This window comes from Corvus cornix, chromosome 1 (assembly GCF_000738735.6).
Source record: "Corvus cornix cornix isolate S_Up_H32 chromosome 1, ASM73873v5, whole genome shotgun sequence".
Lineage (NCBI taxonomy): Eukaryota > Metazoa > Chordata > Aves > Passeriformes > Corvidae > Corvus > Corvus cornix.
This window is the reverse complement of record NC_046332.1, coordinates 61,149,282-61,174,273: the sequence shown is the minus strand read 5'-3', so window position 1 is coordinate 61,174,273 and position 24,992 is coordinate 61,149,282. Positions and strand designations below refer to the sequence as shown.

The 24,992-nt window shown below is 37.4% G+C and overlaps 1 protein-coding gene across 3 annotated transcripts in view; it reads right to left on the bottom strand.

Annotated features, from left to right (window-relative positions):
• Nucleotides 1-16,362: 16,362 nt before the first annotated feature.
• Nucleotides 16,363-24,992, bottom strand: part of TDRD3 (tudor domain containing 3) — an 88,006-nt gene continuing 79,376 nt past the window's right edge. For all 3 annotated transcript variants that reach the window (XM_039568600.1, XM_010405586.3, XM_010405585.3), the window contains 2 exons: nt 20,022-20,158; nt 16,363-16,625 (listed from right to left, as the gene is read on the bottom strand). In XM_039568600.1, the coding sequence (XP_039424534.1) occupies nt 20,039-20,158 (120 nt within the window). In that variant the 3' untranslated portion in view covers nt 16,363-16,625; nt 20,022-20,038. The remainder of the gene's footprint in view (nt 16,626-20,021; nt 20,159-24,992) is intronic.

Genomic DNA, 24,992 nt, shown 5'->3' with positions numbered 1-24,992 from the left:
TTGAAAGGGAGCTCTGGAAGTCATCTGGCCCAACATCCCTACTCAGTCAGGGCCACCTAGAGCTGACTGCCCAGGAAGCTTTTGAGTATCTCCAAGGATGGAGACTCCACAACTTCTCTGGACAATCTGTGCAAGTAAGCAGTCATCCTCATATTTCCAGATGTTCAGAGAGAGCCTCCTGAGCTTCAGTTTGTGCCCATTGCCTCTGGTTCTGTCACTGGGCCCCACTGAAAAGAGCATGGCCACATCCTGTTTGCATCCTCCCTGCAGGTGTTTTGTACACATTGGCAAGATCCTCCTGAGCTTTCTGTACTCTAGGCTCAACAGTCACAGCTCTCTCAGCCTTTCCTCATATGTGAGTTTTCCCAGTCCCTTCATCAGCTTCTTTGCCCTTGCCTGCACTCTCCCCAGTACATCCACTGGTCTTGTACTTGGGAGCCCACAGGAGGATGAAGCACTCCAGGTGTGGCCTCATCTGTGCAGAGTACAGGGGCAGGATCACCTCCCTTGACCTGCTGGCAGCCCCGGATACCATCAGCTGCCTCTGCAGCAAGGGCACACTGCTCTGCTTCAAGTGATAAAACAAGGCCCTTCAGATCCCCTTTCTTGACTGATAACCCACTTTATCTCAAGGATTATTTTATCCAAAGCTTTCCTCACCTGGAGGAGAACTCTGGAGAACTTCTGAAACTTCTAAACTGAAAATTAGTTCTTCTGGGCTGACTGCCATGAGCTGTACCTATTTGTTAGTCAACAGAGCCATTCCCTTTTCTGAGACTCACACAATGGATTCGTACACTCGGTTCCATAACCCTAATTCCTTTCTCTGTGAGGAACGGACCTATAGCAACTTCCTCCCCATCATCACCCCATTCTTAATCAATTTCTGAGTGGTTCAACAAGAATGCAATTTCCTCTTCAACAGGCTGTTCCACTCATTACTATTTACCATAGTTAATTCAAGCTGTCCTCATCTCTAAATTAGAATTGGAAAACTTGACAAACTGGAAAATTATAACTGGAAGAGAGCTAAGTCCTGCTGTACATCCAAAGGGAAAAAACCAACCAAACAACCAGCAACAACACAGAGCTCCTGCCTTGCACCCAGTTTACTGACTCACAGCCACATTGGTTGAAACTGAAGGTCAGATCCATGGGTTACATACTGAGGTTTTGCTCAGCCATGTCTAAGGCCATGCTCAGCCAGCAGCTGTTAGCAATAAAGAAGAGTAGATGGACTTGACCAGAGGTCAGTCTCATCAGCTTCTGTATCAATTGGATGCTGTCTGTGTTAGCTCAGGAGTGGCAATACCAACAATGGACCTGGAATGGGGAGGTGTGATCATGCCACTCTTCTTTCAGGCATGATGCTATAGCCTCAGTTTGTGTACAATTGCCAGCACATAGAAGCAGACGGCAAGAGCTGGTAGCTCTCGATGATCCAGCCCTGGAAAAAATTTCCCAGATAATGGGAAAACCTCCCTCTTTTTTTTTCCCTCAAGGGAAGAAGCCATATGCCACTCTCCTGATTCAACCCAAGACTGTCTTTTATACTCTTCTGGTACTGGCCCAAGCACAGCTTGCAAGTTAAGAGCCCCTTTTTTTAGCACAGGTGAATCTGACAAGGCTCCATAAGAATCAGGGGTTTTTCACATAAATATGATGTTTGTGCATAGCAAAAGGGTCTGGAGAGGGAGAGGGAAGCAGAAGAAAAGAAGAAAGGATGGAAAGCAAGCAGTCCAAGCCCAGCACCAGGGACCATAACTCCACTAACAACAGACATTAAGGCCAGGTGTAATCCTCACTTTATTAATATGAGAAAGTGAACCTGCCTCTCACACACATACTTCACCCTATTTCTTTTTTCCTAATGCTCTTAGAAACTTCTACCTTTAGTCAGTCATCCTTTCTATAAGGGTCTTTAAATTGTAATGGCATCATCTCCCAGTTCTGGAGGGCTTCTTTTTCACAGAATTATTACTCCTATCTGATGAAATTCTTCGTACATTCATATTACTATATTTTATTTTCTGTCAAATTAAACTCCAAATTTATTAATAATGTGATCTCTGTGTGTGTCACTTTAGGAATTGGATCTTGACCCGCACATTTGCCACCCTAAACCTCAGAGATATCAACGTTTATGTACCATTTGAACTAAGTTCCATAATCCGTATCTTTTTTCACTCTCTCTGTGTACACATGACCCTTACACACAAAAGCCCTACAACAATATACTGCTGAAGCCACCAGCACTGGACAAATCCAGGTAGTTTCTAACCAGCATTGCTGCATGGAGGAAACAAAATGGTACATTTGGCAGCAGGATGATCCAAATGAAACTGTACATCTCAATTTTCTGTTCTAACAACAGAATTCTGTATGCTGTGTTCCCCAGACTAACAAGCATTGCCATGTGCAGATTTCTATACCTGCTGGTTGCCCTGCTCCCCAAAGAATTGTGTTTCTAAAAAGAAATCAAATTATCTGCAAAGGCAGAACCCTGGTGAGAAAGAGAGGAGGTGGAGTTGAGCTTCACCTCTTAGCACTGAAGTTGCTACAGATATTTGAAGAGCAGAAAATGATACCTAAAGCTGAAAAGAGTATGCTGCCAGAGGTACTAATTAAATGTCTGGAAACTCATAGCAACTTGGATAGTCACATTAATACAATCAAGTTAGCAAATCTTCTCTTAGGATTACTCAATTCCATTTGCGTGACTTGATTCTAACTCTAAAATTTATTAAATTATCTCCCTTCAAATGCAGACAAGAAAAGGCATATTAAACAGAAGGCAAGGTTTTCCCTGCAATATAAAAGAAAATTGGAACAGAGAAACAATTTTTAGATGAAAATAAGAGAGACAATGGGAAAAGCAGTCCTTTGTTGTTGAATTTCACTCGATTTTATAAACCAATAAAAATACAGATTAATAGATTCCTTGTGCAATAAAAATGGAAATAGGACAAATATATTTCCTCCTTGCAATCCATTTAACCAGAAAATTCTGCAATGTTCTGCAAGAAGTACCTTCTCTCTAAGAACAGAGAAGGAATATAGAGAAAGGCAAAATTTTGTGCAACAGAAAACCTGCAAATTAGCCGAGCTATATCTGGTTCCTGGAACTAATAACACCAAAGCAAAATAAACACTCTCGGAGTAAGACTTACTGCTCTATTACTAGAAAAGACAATGATCTTAAATACAGGATTGAAAAAGCAACTAGCAATTACATTCTATTACACTTTCTTTAAATCACTTCACAAAAAGAGTCAGTGTTTAAAAAAAAGAGCAAGGAAAATAAAATGTTCTTTGAAAATACTGACCACTCAAACTGACACCCCAATGCAGTAGTACACACCTCAGCTGGACATAAAGACATTCTATCACATGTATTCATCCATGTGATGCCACTTTGTCCATTACTGCCCCCAGCTACAGTCTGGCCTTTCACAGTAGGGTAGGGTAAACCATTACAGGAGGGTAAACCATGTTGCAAAGCCAGTCAGCCTCCACTGCTTCCTCTGAGCTTTCAGGCTAACAAGAAGTCCTGTGATACAAACATGGGGAGTGCAAAGCAGAAAATTCACAGAAATCTCTTGCAAGAGCTGCCTTGTGACATCCACCAGTACCTTGTGCCCCATAACAGGAAAGGCCAGGGAATGTACAGCCTCCAAACACAACCCACTGTTGAGTTCCCATGGTAAGGGCTGTACTGACAGCAGGAGTCACAAACCACCATGCACTTACATGGTCCCTGGCTGGGCAGCCAATGCAAACCACATTGCCAGAGCTGCTTCCACCTGGCAATTCACAGAACTCTGTTTTAGAAGTTCAAGCACTTCACTCAGTCAATACCAACTTACACTAAAACTTCCGTGAAAAGTCAAGGTCTTCTCCCCAAACTTGCACAACCTACTATAAATAAGCTCCATGCGGATGTTTTGAGGATTGTTTCTTTGTTGTTGGGAATATCTAAAATGCTGGTTTGCACTCTTAATTTTCTATCCCTGGGATAGGAGGCAGGGAGGAAGAAGGGATGGCCCTCAAGGTAGCCTTGCTGTCATGCTCTGTAGATCAGAGCTTCCATCTCACGTTTCCGAAGAAACTGTTACATTTGCTTCCTAAATCCAGGTCTGTTAATCAACAACAATTAATGACAGCAAAGGACACAAAATGTCCTTGAAATATAAGCCAATTAAAAAAGGCAACTACTGTATTTTAACTGATGCAATGACAATGACTATTTTTAGATAAGCCATAAACCATAGAATACACAAGGACTTGGGAGGAGCTTTCTAATACAGCAACAGACACAAACACACCAAGGCTACAGACTGAATCATGGGCATTCCTGGTTGAAACATAATGCAGTGCAATTTTAGCCAGTATGGACAGAGGCGTAACATATTCCATTTATTAAAAAAGGCAAATATAACTGAAACTGGAAATAAATCCAATTGGATTTTTTTTCGGTTTTTGTACCTTCTATTTCAAAGAAGTTTGTTGTAGAAGTAAGATGCCTTTACAAAGCCATTATAGAAACAAATCCTCTGAGGTAAAAAGGAAATTGCAGCTGTCAGACATATTCCTCTCCATCGCTGTAAGTAGCATCTGCTTGAAATTACCCCTAATGAACAAGCTGTATTCTTAAATTTCTGCACAATCTGAGAAACTTTGATTTAGACATTTTTCATTTAGAACTGGAGGGATTCAGTTTGAAAGATTGCCTGGATGTTTCTCAAAGTAATTACCAGAGAATAACAAAACTGTGAAGAGGTGCTGAAAATCCAAGTAATCAACATAAGCACTTTGAAGAACACACATCAGAGACAGCAGCTTAGATATCCTTAACACAAATACCACTGAAGAATTAGGATCAATTTTTTACTGACTTCAGAAAGTCCATTAATTCCCCTTCCCTCAAAGACAGAAAAGTAAAGCACACTGTGTTAAGAAGTTTGAGGCAAAACCTGTGTATCTGCCTAAGTGCTTTCTGTCCAAATAAACATGACTACCTCTTTCTTCTACCCCTCCACACATGGGCTAGAATGAGGAACATTTTGTCAATTTTCCATGTATCTTGGGGGAAAAAGAAAGGAATTTTGTAGGTTTAGATTAAGCACTCCCTAATTAAACACTTAAATTCTCATACAGTGCTTCTCATATGAGCAGTCATTTTGGTTTTTAAGTAAAATATCAGAGGTAAAATATTTCTGGTTTTATAAGCTTATTTAGTGAATCTATGAACATTCATAATCAGTGACACCTTTTTACTGTTTTCTGAGCTCAGCACAAACAGAAAGGTAATTTCCAACATTTTATTAGAACATATATTTTAAAAGTCAAAAAGGTAAGGAGAAGCCACAAAAGGACATTGTAGGAAATTGGTGTGGTTTCATTTTGGGTTTTTTGGTTGATTTGTTTCTTTGCTTGCTTTAGGAAAAAAGTTACCTACCTTTTATCTACTTATCTTTTTTGCACCATAGAAATGTGTGCTTTGCACTGATCAAGCTCAACACATAAATTCCATGAACTTCCTGTCATTCAAGCTGACCTCTCTTAAGCTGAGGACTACAGAAGCCATTCCAATTTCCTTTCAGAATTTTTTTCTATATAGATTAGAAAATTTCTAATCCATATTTCTGTATATCCTGGACAAACTAAATTTCAGTTACCTTTAACAGATCTAAGCCTGAAATTTAGGGACATCAGCATGAAGAGAAATCTTACTACCAAGAAAAAAGAAAATTATCCTGTAAACGATAGTGAACATCAGAGAAGCCACAATTCAAAACCAAAGGTATGAAACCAGAGCACAACCAGTGTTAAAACTGATGCTAGAACCCAAAACCCCAAGTAAATGTTATTTCTGAAAGTAAAAGTTTTATTGTCATATAAGAAGTGATGATTTCAACAATGTGTTTGGAGAGTTCATAAACTGTTTTTGAGATGGATGTTTATTTGCAATTGTGACATTCTTTTTCTGGTATGGTTTTTCTATCACACCATGTAGCCTAAACCAGTAGTTTTCCTGCACTATGAGAAAAAGATTTTAGGACTCTGACATAGCATTACAGGTATTCAAAAGGAATTGTCTGTCTTGCAGAGTAGCACAAAGCCTTGTCTTCCCACAGGGCAGAGGCACCTACCACCTGCAGCCGGGTATCTTCTAATGCTCCCTGAAGCTGGTGAGCAGCCTGTTTCAAACATCACCCAACACAATCTCAAGAGCAGATCCAGGTGCTCATATGACGGAGGACATGGGCATATGTCACAAGGACACAAATAAAAATCACTCTGCTTTGGCTACACTAGTACAGTCATAGTGTTAATACTACTGTAATCTGTTTCCATAAGGGAAAGGGAATGACTCTGTAAATTATGACAAGACTTTGCAGTAGGAGGATTTCTACCAATATAATTACTCAGGAAGGAAAAAGTTATTAGGCAGAGAACATATTTCATTGTATTCCAGGCTCATGTTTACCTGTGCTAAGATATTCATAAGGAACTATAGTCTATAAATAGCTCTTCTTTGAAAAGGTAAGCACCACTAGGCTCCAAGTCATGCAGTTCTCCAACAGTATAAGTATTAAATGACAACTCTTACGTGAATGAACAATGATCTTAATCAAAAGGGCTCAATGAACCATAGCATTATAATTTGATCTTGTTCATTTCATATTACGAGGCATTAGATAAACTGGAAGTAATTTTTGGAATTTGCCAAGCACAGCTGAGGTCTCTCCTTCATAATTCCTTCAATTAAACACATATAGATACTGACTTTCAGATTGTATTTTGGGCTATTTATCTTCACAGCATATCATAACTCATAATAAATAAACACAGTATAAACTGTCATGCAAAGTAAAGTTTTAAATATGCTAACAACTTTCATATTTGGAACACTCAAATAAGCAGCTGGAGGAACTGGACTAAAAAAGGTTCAATAAATGTAGGCTCTTAAAAATTTATTCTCGCATAAATCCTCAGGTAATGCTTTAATTCTGCAGTCCACAGGCAAATATAGAGGAAGAGATGTACTTAAAGTGATGTGGTAGACCAATAAAAAATTATATATTCCAATCTTTCAGATTACCCTGTGACCAGCACAGTCTATTCCAAGTTTTACAGGATAAACAGATATATATGTTACAGCGCCTGCTAGTAACTGCTGGCAATAAAACATACCCATTGAGAGCAAGTCCTGGAGGAAACAAGCATTTATTTTTCATTAAATGGGTACTTCAGGATATGCCTACCCTTATGATTTGTACAGTTCCAACTTTCTTTGGAGGCAATTTGGAGCTCCCTGTTCCTCAGGTCCCACTGCTGGGAATAGACGCATTAGCCCAGCTTCTCTGCTGCCAAGTCAATGCTCATCAGACTTTGTTAAACTTGTGCCCAAGGCTACCCTTGGTCCTGACATTGTCCAAGACACTCATTTCTATTTCACATTGAAAACACAAGTAGCTAGCTGGGAGATTTTATTCTGACAGCACTAGAGTACTTTGCTTCTGGGTCCTACCATATCACATAACATATCCCTGTCAGTGGATGTTTTCCCTGCCCTACTTCAAACCATTCCAAAGAGTGTATTTAGGATTTTAAAAGTTGCTTCAGACTGGCAATATCAACAACAGAATAAGTAGCCTCTTCTACCCTAGGCTCAGTTTTTACTGTCCGAGTTTTTGTGTCAGGTGTGCTCACTCTTTCAAGGTGGAGTTTAACCAGCCAGGTCAACACCTCATCAAGAAACATCAGCAGACTGACACAGAACTCCAATATTTGCCAGCAGAGCATGGTTTTGTTCTGTTGAGTGAGTCACCTGGCATACACGGAGTATGAGTCAAAGTACTCTAGAAACATGTTAGAGCAAATTCACAGTAGCAGCAAGATCAGCCAGGCTTAGATTCTGAACAATCCAAGTAATTCTTTCCATCACAATTACACCCTTATCTTGCCTTACTGTGAATTATTTTTAAAATAGCCTGGGTTTGGATACTCCTAATAGTTTACAAGATGAGACATTTTAAGATAGGAAAAAAAACCCCATAGAAATTGTACTTGCATAGAAAATAGCACATGGCATGCTGTAGTAACAGGTAGTCCCTGCCATTACTGCAAATCTGTCACATTGAGCAAAGGTTTCACTTGCCTTCTGTAGCAATTATGACAGACTGAGCCCCCAACTACTTGATTACCTCTTGTTAGTACATCAACTAAGCTTTGTCCTACCAATGCTCCTTCGTGATCTATGGTCACTGAGTGACATATGCTATGTGTCAGCAGGACAACAAAACCTACTGGGCTGGATGCCACTAACAACAGGAGTACCACAGGGCACTGCCCTGGAATCTGTCCTGTTCAACATCTTTATCAGTGACCTCAAAGAGGCAGTGAAGTGGTTGCAGTTAAAGTTTGTAATGATACCAAACTGGAGGCAGGCTGAGAGGAGAACAAAAGTATATGCTTGAAGACAGGGCTACCATTTGGAGGGACCTAGACAGGCTGGAGGAATGGGCTGACAGGAATCTCACTAAACAAAGCACAAATGAAAAAGTGCAATACCTGGGGAGGAGGAACCCCTTTCAGTGGTACAGGCTGGGGGACAGCTCTGTGAAAAAAGACCCATGGATATTGCTAGACACTAAGTTGAACATGAGCCACTGGTATCTCTGACAGCAAGGGAGGCCAACAATAATCTGAGCTGTATCAAGAGGAGCACAGACAGTAGATCAAGTGGAATCATCCTCCTTTACTCAGGTCTCATTAGACCCCACTAGAATATCACATACGATTTTGGGTTTAAAAGTTCAAGGAAGACATCAATAAATTGGAAAGAGTTCAGTGAAGGGCTACTGCAGTGCTCAGAGCAGGGGCCTGTTCAGCATAGAGAAAAGACAGCTGCTGGGGGACCTATTCCCACAGGGAGATTTTATCAAGATAGAGCCAGGCTCTCCACAGTGGTGCATAGCAGGAGGACACCACATGCTGAAGTAGGACAGACTCATGAATGTAAAGGAAATATCTGACTGCATGTAAAGGAAAGACTCTTCCCCCTGAGGACAGTGAGTCAAGCATTGGAGCAGGCTGCACAGAAAGCTGTGTTTGAATGTTTCTGAGGCCTGACTGGATGAAGCCCTGAGCAATGAGCAGTGAGCCCTATTTGATCTCACAGCTGACATGGTTTTGAGTAGGAGGTTGACCTAGACATACACGTCCTGAGGTCCCATCTAATCTGCTCTAACACCACACAGTCTTTTTCCCTGCCCAGCAGAAGAAAGGCATGCAAGACTACAAGTTTAAAGAATTAATCAATTCAGTTAAGATATATACAAGTGAATAGAAATTGCTGCACACATTACAAGCATGAAGGACCATGTGAGTCACAGAATCTCCTGTGACAGTGTGCTACCACACTCTAAATTACTATTGTGCATGATTCACAGAATATTGTCCTTCCACACCATCATTCAGCACAGCGCAGAAAAACACTTCAAGGGTCAGATGAGAGCTCTCATCATGTGAAGGTCAACAGTGACACAACCACAAGTGAGTATAATTGAATATTTTTAGGCTGTAATTAGAAGATTTTTAGCCTTCTGGGGAATTAAATTCTGGAACAATCTGGTAACAGAAGTAATAGGGAATTAGAGCTAAGTGCTTTCTTCAAGAGCTAAGGAACTTTATCAAAGGGATAAGTTAATCAATGTCCATAAAAAAAATTAACAAAGACCTCATACGCCGAGGACTCAGGAGAGTGCTATTTGCTATGCTGAAAAAATATCTGGATAAAAATCTACATCCTATGTGATCAAAGTAAAAATTGCCTTAAAAATATGGTATTAAAATGCAAAGTAACAGTGATAAGCAGTCTTTGATGAAAGGATCCGAGACAAAAGTACACAGTATTACTCCTGCCCAGTCCATCCCAAACCAAAGTATTTTCCCTGTGAAACAGTAGATTTTTTTTGTCAGGAAAAAAAAAAATACAACATACAAAATCCAAACCAAATATTATTATTCTTTACTACATTGGAGTAAAGTTATAGGTGTTATGTTATAGATGTTATGTTACTTAGGGAAGAGTCAAAAAAATTACTATATGCAGTGGCTTATGGATTGCAGAGCAGAAATGGCTCAAGTGAACATTGTGGCCCAAACACTTCAGCACAAGTTTTCTTGAGAGATACATAGATTGCTCCATAGGAACTTGTTGCCTAAACAGACCATAATTGCACGTAACAAAGAAAGAGTGTGACTCATCATTCATGAACGTTCTCTCCACTGCAGGAGGTACAAAAATTACAGGAGAAGACGTCAATGTTTTGGTCAGATGAGCTCAGTTCAGTTATACAGATTGGCTCGGCTTCAGTGTAAGACCTACACTTCCTCCAAAAGAGACTACACGGTCTGCCCTTACTAAAACAGTGGTCCCCAATTGTATCAAGGGAACAATAATATATAGCTACTGCTATTTCTAACCACCATTGAAAAGGCAAAATAAACAATCTAGTGGCAGACTGGTTTTATTGGCCTACTAGAAAGCAATAGCATCTCACCTACAGGCAAACAGTGTTAAAGACCTTCTTAACATCTTCCTCAAAAGAATCACACTATTGTAAAACAGGGAAATCAAACAAATGGTACTGATATGGATGACACATTCAAAGCATCTTAAATCTGAGGTTCTTTCTATAAATACTGTACATTCTGCCCATTAGTGTCTGCATTTTAGGATGCTACGTATTTTTCAGACGGCAAACTTTATTTGGAAAAAAATGTTACCATATCATCATTTAAAGTTATTTTTTCCACCTGTCTTGTCCTTGTTCCAGTACACACAACTGCACTTTACAACACATTAATGATGCATTAATGATACAACATTAACCTTCTACAGGTATTTAACCACAGTGTGGCAGCTTCTTTCACATCTTCCAGGGTACAGCTTCTCACATTAAGTTTGGAGGAACTCACACACCAACATCAGTATCTTAACTTCTCTATCAATATTCATCTGATACTCCCAATCATTGTCTGGCTTCTTGAAAAGTGCTGGGAGAAAGCTACAGTGCCAGAGGCAATGAAAGCCAGGTTCCTCACGGGGTACAGAGCCTGAATGAAATACGGGGATAAGCTGTTTTCAAATACAACTGTTCTATATAGGAATTGTTCAGATCTTCAATATTTGGAAAAAATTGCCCAATTCCACATCCACAGAGCATAAAGGTTTTTGGCTGATGTGTGTGGCAAGTTTCCACATTTCAGAACTCTTGCAACTTTGTTTCTTTCTAAAGACATAATTGGAATCAGCTTCTTCTTTTAAACTCAGCCGCATTTTCAACAGTTTATGTACAGCTGTAAGAATTTCTTTTCCTTTTGAAAATGAGAGACCAAAGTTAAAGCAACTAAGCAAAATGCAGCAGCATAGCTGAGTTCTATTGTCATTCTGCATCTGTAATACACTGAAAGTGAGCTGTAGCTTCTACTTGTGATTAAAGTCAGCATAACATGTCTCATCTTTGTCATGTACAAAGTTAATTCAAGTTTTGATAAACATTTTAATCCAATAAATTGGGGTAAAAACCACACTTAGTACCTGGCCATCAAGACTATCTATTATTGGGAGTATTTGATCACAAGACTGATATGACAAGAGCAGTGAAATGTCAGAGTAGATCACCTGTCTTATCCCATGAATTACACTGGGCTAAAATATTTTTTTAAGAGACTGGGGGAAAAATATTAAAAATATCAATTTTGGAAAAAGCTATTTTGCATTCAAATAGGATGTGGAACATTAACTTTGTATATGCTTATCTAGTCCCCCAGTAAAAGAAACCCACAGTTTCCTTCATGGCCTTATCAAAATGATAAGCACTCCTTATTTATTCTGCTTTTCACTTTTATTATTGTAAACAAGTTCCTCCTTACAATAATAAAATTTCTGTAGCTAAATAGCTACAGAAAAATATTCAGCACAAATACAGTTAGAATGAGACTTAAATCTGTGCAAAGTCAATTTAGATTACAGCTGTTTTAGCAGAGGCATAGCCATTCATCTAATGACTAACAAATATGCCTGGGATTATTTTGACTATAGAACAAATATAAAATATTCTTTATTTTCTTTAATCTTTGCAGTTAAGAAACACGGTATAAATGCAAATCATTCAAGATCTCATGCAAACTAAACTGTCTGAAAATTACATTAGTATCTTCTGCACAATACTCACCTACGCACTCATTTTACAATAGAAATAGTCAAGTTGCAGGAAAAAATGCAAGGCACTATAAAATGACTATAAACATTTTCCTTAGAAGCAGCTGCCAAATTTTTTTTTAGACTATCTATAGTTCTCTGTTGCTATTATACACCTCCCCACAGGGTTTGCCTCCCCACAGTTCCTGTTTATTTGAATACATATAAGATTTATTTTCAATATATACTAGATTCTGGTTTCACTCATAACACCATAATTTCCAGAATATAATCATGTCCATCAACAGCCCATGCGCTTGCATGGAAACTGATTTTTTATGGCCTCAATCCTGTGGGAAAACTAAGTATTTATATAATGTCTATGCCTTTACATTATTTTGAATCATTCTCAGAATAAAATTGCAATTTAAAGCCAGAGCAGGCCAACATAAGCAAATGATATGAAGTAAATACTGAAAATAAGAGTAATTATGAGTCTTTACCATTGTTTTTAAGGATAGTAACACAAAGCTTTTCACATGCAAACCATGCTATGAGAAGGCCAGTGCCTACAAGTTTGGAGTACCTTCCATGGTTTAGCTGCTCTTCTGCAGTAAGTTGTTCAAAAACATTCCATAAAGAAAAAAAGACCAAAAGAATACCCCAATAGTTGTATAGCAAGCAGAAAGCTAAACTGAACTTACTTGTGCAATTGTCCATTCTTCAGGCTTACATTCCTCTCAAGAAAGTTACAGTATTTTACTAGAGTTGGATCAAGTCATGTGATGAAAAGACAGTTGAACTAGAATTGTTCTTCAAGAAAGCATCTGTAGAGAATCACTCCAAATGACACATTCCTGTGTTTGCATAAAAGCACTAGAGATTTTTCTGTATGAAGTTCCTTCCAACCATAATGCTAGAAAGGGACTGTAACCCTACATTGCCAGATTATTTCAGCTACCAACCTTCATTAGCTACTTTGGCTGTTTGGGAGTTCTCTTGCAAATATCCCTTCAGATTAATCCCAAGCTAAATCTTCACATATCTAATGCCAAATACAGATTATCTTACAGATAAGATTTGTCTTTCCTGTGATATCAACATTTTGCACCCCAATGAAAATATGTTGTTAATACTGCCTTGGAAAGCCATATTCCCAACAAGTTTCATCTGCATAAGGCTCAAGGCAAGAGATTCTGCAGAGGAAGTTCCAGCAGTGTTTCTTGGAAGAGTGACCTTGACAAGTAATCCTCAAAATGTTTTGCACAGTTGTTGCCAAAGAGCTAAAAAGAAAGTACCTGCTAGTGACAAAAAGAAAAGCTATATTAAAATATACATGCGAGTATCTATCAGAAGATCTTAGACCAAGGAAGAATTTTAAATGAAAACATGACAATTTCAATCAGATTTTAATACAAAATTCTGAAAACCTGTAAGATAAAACCAAACATTTCCACTTTTTGTTTCAAAATGATCTTATCTCTCAAGAATATAAAGGAGGAAAAAACCCCAAAACCCTAGTCAATGATACTATTACCAACTTGGCATATAACTTTTAGAATAATTTAAACAAGAAATTCTAATTGTTTTTTTCATTCAGTAAAAATGTTATACACAAGTCCAAGGCAAGAAAAACATCTCATTAGAATTGCACTCCTAATTTCAACACAGAAATTCTCAAAAGCTCTATCTATAATCTAGCAAAGGAAAGCCATGAACCAGGGACGTACTGGTTCACAGGTCAAGAAGCACAGGTTGGCTCATTTCCACCTTGCAAAGGACAAAGCTCCTCTGTGACAGGTTTGTCTTAGCAACAGCTAGCTAAGAACACTCCAATACAGAGCCACACACCAAGCTAGTAAATAAATAGTGTGCATGACCAGGATCCAGTGCTCCTTACCAGCTTTTTCTCTTTAACTACACAGATGTGGCCACACCAAGGCCAGGAGCCTCCTTTTGCTGTTGCTTTTGACAAACTAGAAGTTAACTTTCACATGTGTTTTGAAGACGCATCTAGACACGGTAACTTCTTCTGAACACAAAAGCTAAATAAATTAATGTTGTTCTTGTGCATGCAAACTTTACTACAGTATGACTGGCAAATTATTGTATTTTTGGTTTTGATGGACTACACAAATAAAGAATGTAATTTATATACCCACCTAGTTTATCGTCATGTTGTTTCCAGATACAGGAATCAATAAGCATGAATATATGAATTCTTGCTTTTCAAAACAGGTTGATGCAATAAGTTTTTAACTACTCAAACAACAGTTTTTCAGATCCTGAAAGGCAGAGCTTTCAGCATATGCTATTTCAGTTGAAGCCAAAGCAGAAAATAATCATAAAACACAAAGACTTCAAGACTTTTCAAGACGACTCTGGGGTTGTTTGCTTACTCTGGCTTTCTAGATCCACAGCACCAGTGAAAAGACCAGGACACGGTCTTTACTGTTTCACAAAAGAAACCAATATTTTCAAGGATATTTCATTTGCCTACAGCTGCACATACATGTCATAATCTCAGAATGTCACAGCCACTACAGAAGAATGCTGCTTTGCATTTGTAGTCTTAAAATTTCATACGAAGGCATCATTTTTTAAAGTTCACTAAATCAGACTATAGTTTTCTGAATTTTATGATTTAGTTCACAGCAAGAATGAAAGCTCAAAAGAACGTAAAAGTTATTTTAATTTCAGAAATTGCTTTGGTACACTGACTGTAGGGCTTGTTTAATGTACATCCTATTTGCAAAGAAAAATCAAAACTGCTTTTTAAAACAATGCTATGGCTGCATTTCTTTATGAAGCTGAATAGTTGCTCTCAGTGGTCTTAGCAATAATTCTGGAAGTAAAGCATTCAACATGCAATGTATTAGATCTACAGTTTATTTATTTGCTGGTACAATTTAGCAGAACTGACCAGGATGTTTCATACTATTTGGAAAGTGGTTTCTAAATTTAACAAACTTCATAAAATTGGTTGTGTATTAACTGATAGTGAAGAACTTCAACGTTGTACAGCTCATGTTTAAAACTCCCAAAATTCTTCAGAATTATTAGTAAGGTTCATCGTAATTATGAAGAAGCTGCTTAGCATCCATTAAGACAGCAAAACATTTGGTTCCTTACTATTCTGAAAAAATTTACGTGATTGGTAAGATTTGACTGCATTTAGACAGTACATTCTGTAGTGCAGATACATTCAGTTAATAAACAAGGTTCTATTCAAACAGTTTTGTATGAGCACTCAGAGAGAAATTCAGCAGAATTAACTGTACAACTTATACTATCAATACATCTCTCAGGTATAATTCTATCTTTACAAAACTACCTCAAAACACATGTGCTATTTCAGTCTTAAATGATCAGAATTAAGCTTAGAAGGGATTTGCAAGTTATCTAGATTTTGAGTGCTTCTCAGCTAAAGAAATAGTGAAATTTCAACTATTTGTCATAATCACATAAGATTCAAAGATACAGCTTAGAATGAAAAGTAGTTTGATAAGATTCTTCCAAGCATCAATGACAATTGAAAAAATTATAGTAATATGAAGCAATAAAAGCAGAGTTTAAATCTACAAGAAAGTTAGTACCTACTACCCAACAGCTCGCACGTGTGCATGTATACACATATTTATACTTAAAATACCAATGTGCATCTTTCAGTATTTTTGTTTAAACAACTTTTCTGTACCTTTTAGAAATGTTTCTGTTTCTTTAATATAAATATTCTTACAAAGAAAATATTTACCTAAAATTATTTAGAAAATTGAAACTGATTATTTTTCTTTTCTTTCTTTCTTTCTCCCCTTTGACCTTCTGGTCACAGATCATGAAAAACATAATAAGCAAATCTGTAATTTGGCCTTCAGCAACTCTGGAAAATAGACACAGAAAACATAGTCAAAACCTATTCAGAATTTTACTGTACAATTAGCTGAAAAATTTTTAACATGCTTCACTAGTGCTAGCCAAAAATCTAAATTAAATGCTCAATCCTGTCAGCTTTTGAGAAAATGTGCTTTAATTTTACTTTACTAGAAGCAATATTAGAAGCAAAATCAGTTCAAAATTAAGAAAAATCATGATACATTATTATGTTAACTAACAATGGAGGCTCAGTAAAAAGAATACAAGGCAAAGAATAGAATAGTACACTGTGGTTTTATTGATGGCAGCAATGACAATTTGCCTCTTTGATATGTAAAAAGTATTCAGCTTCATTTAACTAAGAACTTTAAAAAAGTCTTTTGTGGTGTCAGGTCCAAATTCCTTCTGCTCACGTGAGCTTCCTTCTTCCATCCTGCTGCTTGGAAAAACCCCAGAATTTCTTCTAGAAGAAGTGTTCAGCAAGTTGGGAGTTGCCAGTGAATTCCCCTGACTCCAAGAAGGTTTCTAAATGAAAAAACTAAAATACAACAGATAAGGACAAAAAATATTGGCACTCAAGAAACCATAAGTACCCCCCATCCCTGGGCTCTTTGTCACTTCATAGGCTTCACTGTCACTTCATTTTCTTCCTCCAAAAGAGTGGATATCTGCTTTTCAGTACTTACGGAGACACAATTCTTTAAAAAAAATAAATCAGAAGGCTGCACTTCAATGCAATAAATATAATTGGTCTAGTACAAAGAACACTTTCTGGTAAAGACTTCTCTCTCACAAAACCACGATTGTTAAGGACTTCGATACAGATTTTATAGCAAATGTGACAAGGTGTAGATTAATTCTGTCATGGAACAAAGGAAGACCAAAAAACATATAAGGACCAAGCACTTACAGGTTCACACTCATAGGTTCTTTCAATCTCCTCCAAAAGGTCTGACCCTTCAAAACACTCATTTCTGATTACTTGCTCCCTTTCTATTTCAGACTATTAAGACATTCTATACAGAAAATGTAACCTCAGGACGTATTTTTAGTATTAGATTCTAATTCTTATATCTTGACTCTCTAGGAGGAATATCTTATTTTACAGACCTGTTAAACCTAGTATTTGACTCATACCCACACAAAATTCCCTCTTGATAAAATTCTGACAGTGTTCTCCACCTCACATGCTGGATATTAATAAATTATCATTTCTAGGTTAACTGCAACCACAGTGAGGTACTGACTATCCCACACTTCTACTTTACCTCTCTGTCTTCATAAAAATCACCAGGTCAAGACTTCCTGCAAGTCTGCAGTAATTGTTCGTCCCTCTCCAACTTTTTTAGAAGTCCCCTTTTTAAATACTGAAATACTGCCATAAGATCCTTTTAGAGACTTCTCTCCCCCAGACTGAACAGCTCCATTGATCCAAATCCCACTTTTAAAAAACAACTCAGAATTTTAAAATCTTGAACCTCCTCACACTGAAGACCCCTTGCAGTAGAGACAAAGATTTTGAACTGATCATTTGGTAATACTAATTCCAGATTTGCATGCCCAAATTCAACACCTGAATGAGTATGCTGAACACTAATCCAGGAAGCAGTACAGCTTCATTTCTGCATTGCTGCACCACTGCACTAAAAAGTCCTCCTTGCCAAGTGATATAAGATTATATAGGTAGATCTAAAAGGTTTTGAGTATGAGGTGATACAGTGACTGTATGGACCTTATGCTTCATCTTTGATACATCCCTATCATACCCAATACAAATAAGGCCAGCACTTCAGTTTCAGTATTGTCTAAGTTGCCTTTGAGAATGACATACCTTGGATTTTAAATGTTACAAACTACAAGATTAAAATTCTACAGAATTTACCAATTTATAATATAAAATAATCATCATCAATGGTTTTCCATCTCTTCAGGAAAAAGACATTAATGTACTTTACATAATAGAGAGGTACTCCCTTTCAGTAAGTAAAGGTGTCAATAATAAATGATCTGTCAAAGAGGTAAAGCATCCTGCAGTGGACAGTTGTGGTAAAATTATGTGTCACTAGATCCCTTAAAACTTCCCCAATAAATCTTGTTTTCATTTACCAGGTTATCAAAAACTTGAAATAAAAACAATATGCCATGCTCTCAAAAGATCTAAGAAATGAAAAGGAGACAAAACCATATAGAAATCCACTTCTAGGAACCGGCATTTAACATTGCTGAATTTTTACATGTCAAGATATTAAAGCTACATTGCTGTACAAGTCCAGGTAAGCTGAAAACAATTTAGAAAAGGACTGTGTTTGATTTTCTGCCTACATTTAAAATCAGTTAAGAATTAATTGCATTAACCACTAATTTTTGGGAAAGCTCAATAGAAAGAAAAAGCTGTAGTTTTCTGTGCCAGATAAGTTTTGATACCAGATCTGCTGTCCATTTAAATCAGGATCCCATTATAATCTTTAAAACAAAGTATAGGACCACGTGCAAGGAACACCTGTGCCTTAGCCTTAGAAAGGTTCTTCCTTATCTGCCAACAAGAAATTTGCTCCTGAGATACAGGAGTTACTACTGACCAAAGCTAAGCACAGTTTTCCAGATTTATACTGTAAAACTAGAGAAACACCAAAAATATTACCTAAGATACAAAAAAATTCCCTGGCTTTGACTGCTGTGTACACTTCACATCTCTCATTCAACTGACCATACTGACTCTGCTCAGGGCCAACTGAGCTGGTAAAAGCTCTGCTCAGTGCATATTCCAGAATAATTTCTGCATGAACTATCTCAGGACATGTTTACTGATAGTAATCAAGACACGTACTTAAAATAGAAAATTGAATTATATTGGCAAAAATAGAACAATTATCAACTCTCTTACATTGCCAGTACTGCTGTAAATGAAAAATACATTTTAACATATACGCTAAAAAGTAGAATCATATGTTATTGCATGTCAGAAATATCAAAAGGTACAGAGATCAGCAGCACATGTTAAGCCAACAAAACATGACTGGAGTAATGAAAGGAACAAAAGAGATTGGTAAAAATAAACTGGCTAGTAAGGAAAAAAAAATCAGATTCAATAAAAAGACACACTGTGGATGTATACCAAATAGCATGTGACTTACCAAAGCTATCTTTAGTTAGGATAGACTTTTGACCATCCTTTGTAAATTAAGGATTTAGAAGATCAACAAGTGAAATGAAAGCAGCACAGCTTATGAGATTTGTTCAGTAAAATTATTGTAACTGTTTTATTTGGCTGGCCTTTTAAAATTTATGAATGTATTTAGCAGATGTCTTTTCTAAGGATGATATATAATCCCTTAATTTTGGGGTATTAATTAATTAAGGATTACATAATCCCTTAATTTTTGGTTATTAATAAAGTATAGGTGCAAGTCTATCCTCAAGATTCAGAGTATGGTAAATATTCTTTGTCTTTGCACCTCCCCATCCAATGGTGAACTCACAGATTTTATATTTCTCCTTCTCATGCAAGCAAAAATACAAAAAGGGTATTTATTCACATAAATGGCTTATAAAAAGTAGAAGATGGGACCTTGAACAGAGTTAGACAGTCCTGAGTTCAGCAGGGACTGCAGCTGCTTATTTCAGAGAAGCTGGTCCAATGTATGTGAATGAGAGAATCTTGCTGCTGCTCTCAGGTGAAAAAGTATCAGGTAAAAGCTTGCTGAGATGACATGAGCCTTGACATAAAGCAAAAGTCAAAAGCTCTTTGTTGAAGTGTTTTATTGCTTTCCCTCTTCCCACAGATATATTAAGTCTTCCTAAGCCACAAAATTCAGAGATATATCCAATTTCTACCATAAATATAGCTATAACCCTATGAAAAGTATAGAACAATCCAGATTTGTTTATCTTGAAATCGAAACCAATACATAAAGCACCAGTATCTTATATTTACCTTTTTTTCCTTATTAATCAGTTTCTAGCTCGGGGCGGTTGATAAAATTGTTGAGTGGGTCGTGTGGACCGCCGTGGCTGACCATCACCTCCTCTGCGGAATTCCAGAGTTTGCTCATACGTTTCTTCTTCCTCCTCCTGCAGGTAAATAGCATTGTTTTAAATGAAAGAGCTGGAAAATGCATTATGCATGAGTTGGTATATGCACATATACATACACACACCACATACAGACATATATGGAAGGGTGAATCCATGCTCACATAGCAACTGCTGCTTTTGTGCTGATGACCACTCAACAAAATAAGTGATGTATGGGAGTGGGCTTTTCAAACCCAGGAAAGCTAACAAAATCAGGCTGGCAAATCTCAAAACTCAATCCCCAGGGCAGCAGCAGAAGTTATTAAATATTTGCAGGAAAGAAAAAAATCATATGTATTAAAGAAAAATTCTTTTCCAAGAGTTATACAGGCAACAAACTCAAGAAGCAAGGTAACCTCAATAACCTGCCAGAGCAAGACAAATATCAACTTTCAGGAGTTCACAAATGTGTGTGGAATGAAATAAAAGAATTAGAAAATAGAATTACAAGGAACAGCATCTGGAAATATGCATGCTAAATACACACATCTGAAACAGTAGATAAAAATTTATGATGCAGTAATAAAAAGCCTACAAGTAGGGTGAACAACAGTTTAGAGATATACTTGCTATGTGCAGCAATAATAAATACACGCTCCGAATAATGAGAGGAGAGGTAAACATATTTGCAATATTAAATCGCTCCTAGGCATCTTCATACCAGAAAGATATTCACAAAGTACATAGAATTCAGAGGTGAAAAAAGAATAAATTCAAAAATAATCAAGATACTGGAGAATGACTTACAAAGATTAAAATAATTATGTATTTATTTTGGTTAAGAAATATCAAATGGAAAAACATTCATTTAGGGGAATATTTGAAGGTGGTACACATTAAAGATAGAGAAAACTTTTAAGAGTGTTAGAGTTTATAGCAAAGAGAAATAGAAGAAAAAAATCATAGGCTGAAAAAATAAAAGCTCCTGAGAATGACTGTCAAATGCTGTCTCAGAAAAACAGCTTTGATTTCATTTCTTTAATATCTTAACACTATACTGTAGCAGACACCAGGCCTAGTGGGAACATGCTGAAAGAAATTAGCTTTGGGGAAAAAGTACTGGATATGTAACTCTCAATCCCTTTTATTCACAACATAGGAACATAAAGCAACACAAAGCAAGAGCATTGAATGATTCATTGGAAGTTCATCAACAATTCCAACACCCAGGAACTGTCAGAGGGCAGCATGCACATAACAGAGTAAGCAAGTCACAGCAGTAAAATATTTCACTTTAAGCAACAGAAAGGAAAACCTACAGCTTAAGTTTCTTTCTGTTGTGAAAAGCGAGATCTTACTAAAGAAACCTCTCTTTCTGAATTAGCCTGAGTATCAATAAACGTGCATTTTTAAAATAACAATTACAAACAACAACATTCCTCATGGTAAGGTCTCCTATTTACAGGGCACATCTGTGGTCACAGCTACATTTCCAGATTAAGCATTACTACAGAGAACCTGACACAACTGTGTAAGAAAACAGATTTTCAGCACTGAATACAGCACAATTGATTTATATCTCTTAGTTTCACTGTGGCTGAAGGCCAAGAAGCAGAGTTCTGCTATAAAACTTAAGTTTTCTCAGCATACTTCTTTTACCACCTGCAGCACTATAAATTCCCTCATATAAAGAGGTTCAGAGACACTGATTATCAAAAAAAAAATCAATAGAGCATTAGATGTCTAACACAAAAGTCCACACAGTTTGCAACATTGCTAGCCTTAATACGAACACTTAAGTTAGTATTTGAGATCATCTCCCACCACTGACAATGCAAGCTGAACTAGCAGCAAGTGTTAAAAAGTAGGCTAAATGCCTGAAGTGGTCTAGATACCTTCAGCTCTTTCAGTATACTCTAAGAAACATGAATAGCTGAAAATAGCATGGCAATTAAATAGTTCAGTGTATAGCATCTCACCTGTAATAGCCAACCTCTTTCTGAGGGTAAGCACATCAGAGTAAATTTCTACAGCAGCAAATCTTCATCAAATCTCAGAGTTAATGTTGTTGATCCTTTGAACTCAGTAAAGTCAAATTCAAACCAGTATTTGTCTTACACACTTCTATTTTGGTGTAATTGTCTTTACACACCGAATGTAAAGCTTCACATGCATGCATTCCAAATCAAGAATTTTTACTGCGATAGGCAAGAGTGAAATGTGAAATCACATTCACTTTCTTGAGGCTCTGACTAATGTGGAAGTGAGAAATGCAGCAAATGGTAGTAACAAATGAGTAACACCTTTCAAGTGTTCCCTCATTCCTTCCTATGCACAGTGGCTCCACACACAGTTACTGACCGTCTTGTTGAATTCAGCCATCGTCAAGTCAGACAACACATTGTCATTCCTTGGATCTTACCTATTCACATTTGGTCCTAAATGAATCTAATATTCTCCAAAATAACAATTTTCCAAGTCATATCTTTATTAAAATTTTCTTACTTTACAAGTAAATTAATTTCTTTTCTGTCACCATTTCTTAATAATTGTATCCTCAATTCACTACTGCTGATTTTTCACCCTCTATTGCCATTTTATTTCCACAGAGTCACAGAACAGATAAGGTCGGACGGGACCACTGGGGGTCATCTGGTCCAATCTCCTGCTCAGGCAGCGTCATTCCAGAGCACACGGCACAGGATTGTGTCCAGACAGTTCTTGAATATCTCCAGTGAGGGAGAGTCCACAACCTCTCTGGACAACCTACTTCAATGTGTGGTCACCTGCACAGTGAAGAATTTTTTCCTCATGTTCAGGTGGAACTTCCTGCACATCAGTTTCTGTGCCCATTGCCTCTTGTTCTATTGGCTGGACCACCAAGAAGAGTCTGGCTCCATCCTCTGGACACCCGCCCTACATAGTTAAGATTTCACTCTCAGTCTTGTTCAAGTAAAACAGGCACAGCCTATTTATCCTTATTTCTATTTTAAGGAAATTCCTTACTACCTTAAAGAAACAATTCCATTTTGTGGACTTTTACCTCACTTTATTTTAAAATCTCTCCACCCTACACTAAAAACTGCCATTTTCTGGAACAGCATGCACTCTTTGCAGGCAAAACTACATATATCTTATGCTCACTTCCTTGTTTTTTCTGTTCTTCAGCCAAAAAACTTCATCTGTCTAAACTTCTTCCATTATAACTGCAGTCAGTTAGGTCACACATCTTGTCACCAACTCTAATTTTCCAATCTTTCTTACTGCTTGCTTTCAATTGATCAGTTGCTTGTGACTCATTCTAAATTATTCTTATCATTATAAAATCTAGATTACATTGTATAAAGCAAAGGTGGCCACAATTCTCTCTTAGAGCATCCCCATTCTCCTTCTATTACCAGTAGAGGTTTTAGTACACTGCTCCAAAACTTACATATTTTATTATCTCCATACTTCAGCTTATTTTTCATTATTTATCTAAAATTCCAGGATCCAGGACTCAGTTTGTTAGTACTTACACAATGCCCACTGAGATTAAATGATAGCACTAAGCATAACTGCAAAAGACAGGAAAAATGGGCAGATCCATAGGAAAAAGCAAGGAAAAGTTCACAATGCAAACAATGAAATGCACAAAGAAATTTCTGCACTAACAGGTTAGAATGAAGAGAGAGAGGGTGGAGCATGCCAGCTTCCTTTAGGTATTTAAAAAAAGAAGACAAACAGGGAAGGATAAGTAATTTGAAACTTCATCTTCCATTCAAAGTTTTGCTGTAAAAATCTGTTGTTAATTTTGATGTTCTTGTCCCATCTCATAAGAGAAGCAAGAACTAAACAAGGGTAAAATGGGAACATAAGCACATCCAGTGCTTATATTTTGGACCCATATACTCTGAAGAGCTTGTACCACCACCAGATTTGACCAGCTGACCTTAGTGAATCAGCAAGTCACTTCAGTCCAGACAAGTGACTACCAGCCTGCTTTTACATAAAAAATGCAATGGATTTCATAGCTGCAGAATCAATTATAAATCCAGCATTTAAAATACTTCACCAACCAGTTTACTCTTCAAATGAACAATATTAGAGCAGAGTAAATTTATACTTCATTAAAAGCTTTCTCTCTGAATTTCAACTGCAAGACTTCATTGCATTCAAAAGAACTGTTTAAATAAACTTGCTTTTTAAGACACAGTCCTTTGAAGTGAATACTTACTGCATAACTTCTGAGAATGAATAGGTGGATTACAGCAAAAAACCGGACACAACTTATGCATTGACAAAAAAGCTTTGCTGAATGCTGTGCTCACATATATTTAGGAAGCAGTTGCAAGTCACAGCTGAGCAGCTCCTGAACTTTTGCCACTTACAAAGTAGTTACCTCTGTCTTTTACTGCTTACGGACAGAAAATTCTGCTCCATTCACTGGGCCCTTCTGCTGAGACTTTTCAATTATAGCTCTCTGTGGGCTATTAAGGGATGAGCACCCAAGCCTGTGTAGGGAGGCATGAAGAAGCAGCATGAAGAAGCAGCGAGGGGCCAGGGACTGTGGGACAAAGAGGAGACAGAAGGCAAAGAAAGGAGAAGACATTTTCTATTTCAGTAGTGTCAAACCACTGCTTCAGTTAAGCTGTAGTTTCAACTTCACCCACACACTGAATGCATGGGGAACTTGCTGGTTCAGTACAAAGAGAGTGCTGGCTTCCTTGTAAAATGACCTTTTCTTTCATGTGCATTTCAAATTCCATTTCCTGATCCAGATTTAATGCCTCTTTGCGCTGCCCACTCTACAGGCAACAGCTGTCTCCTGCTGTTAACACACCAAGTGATCTCTTCTTTCCTGGTTAAATTCCTTTCACAGAATTTGCTTCTTATGCCTAATCATCCAGTG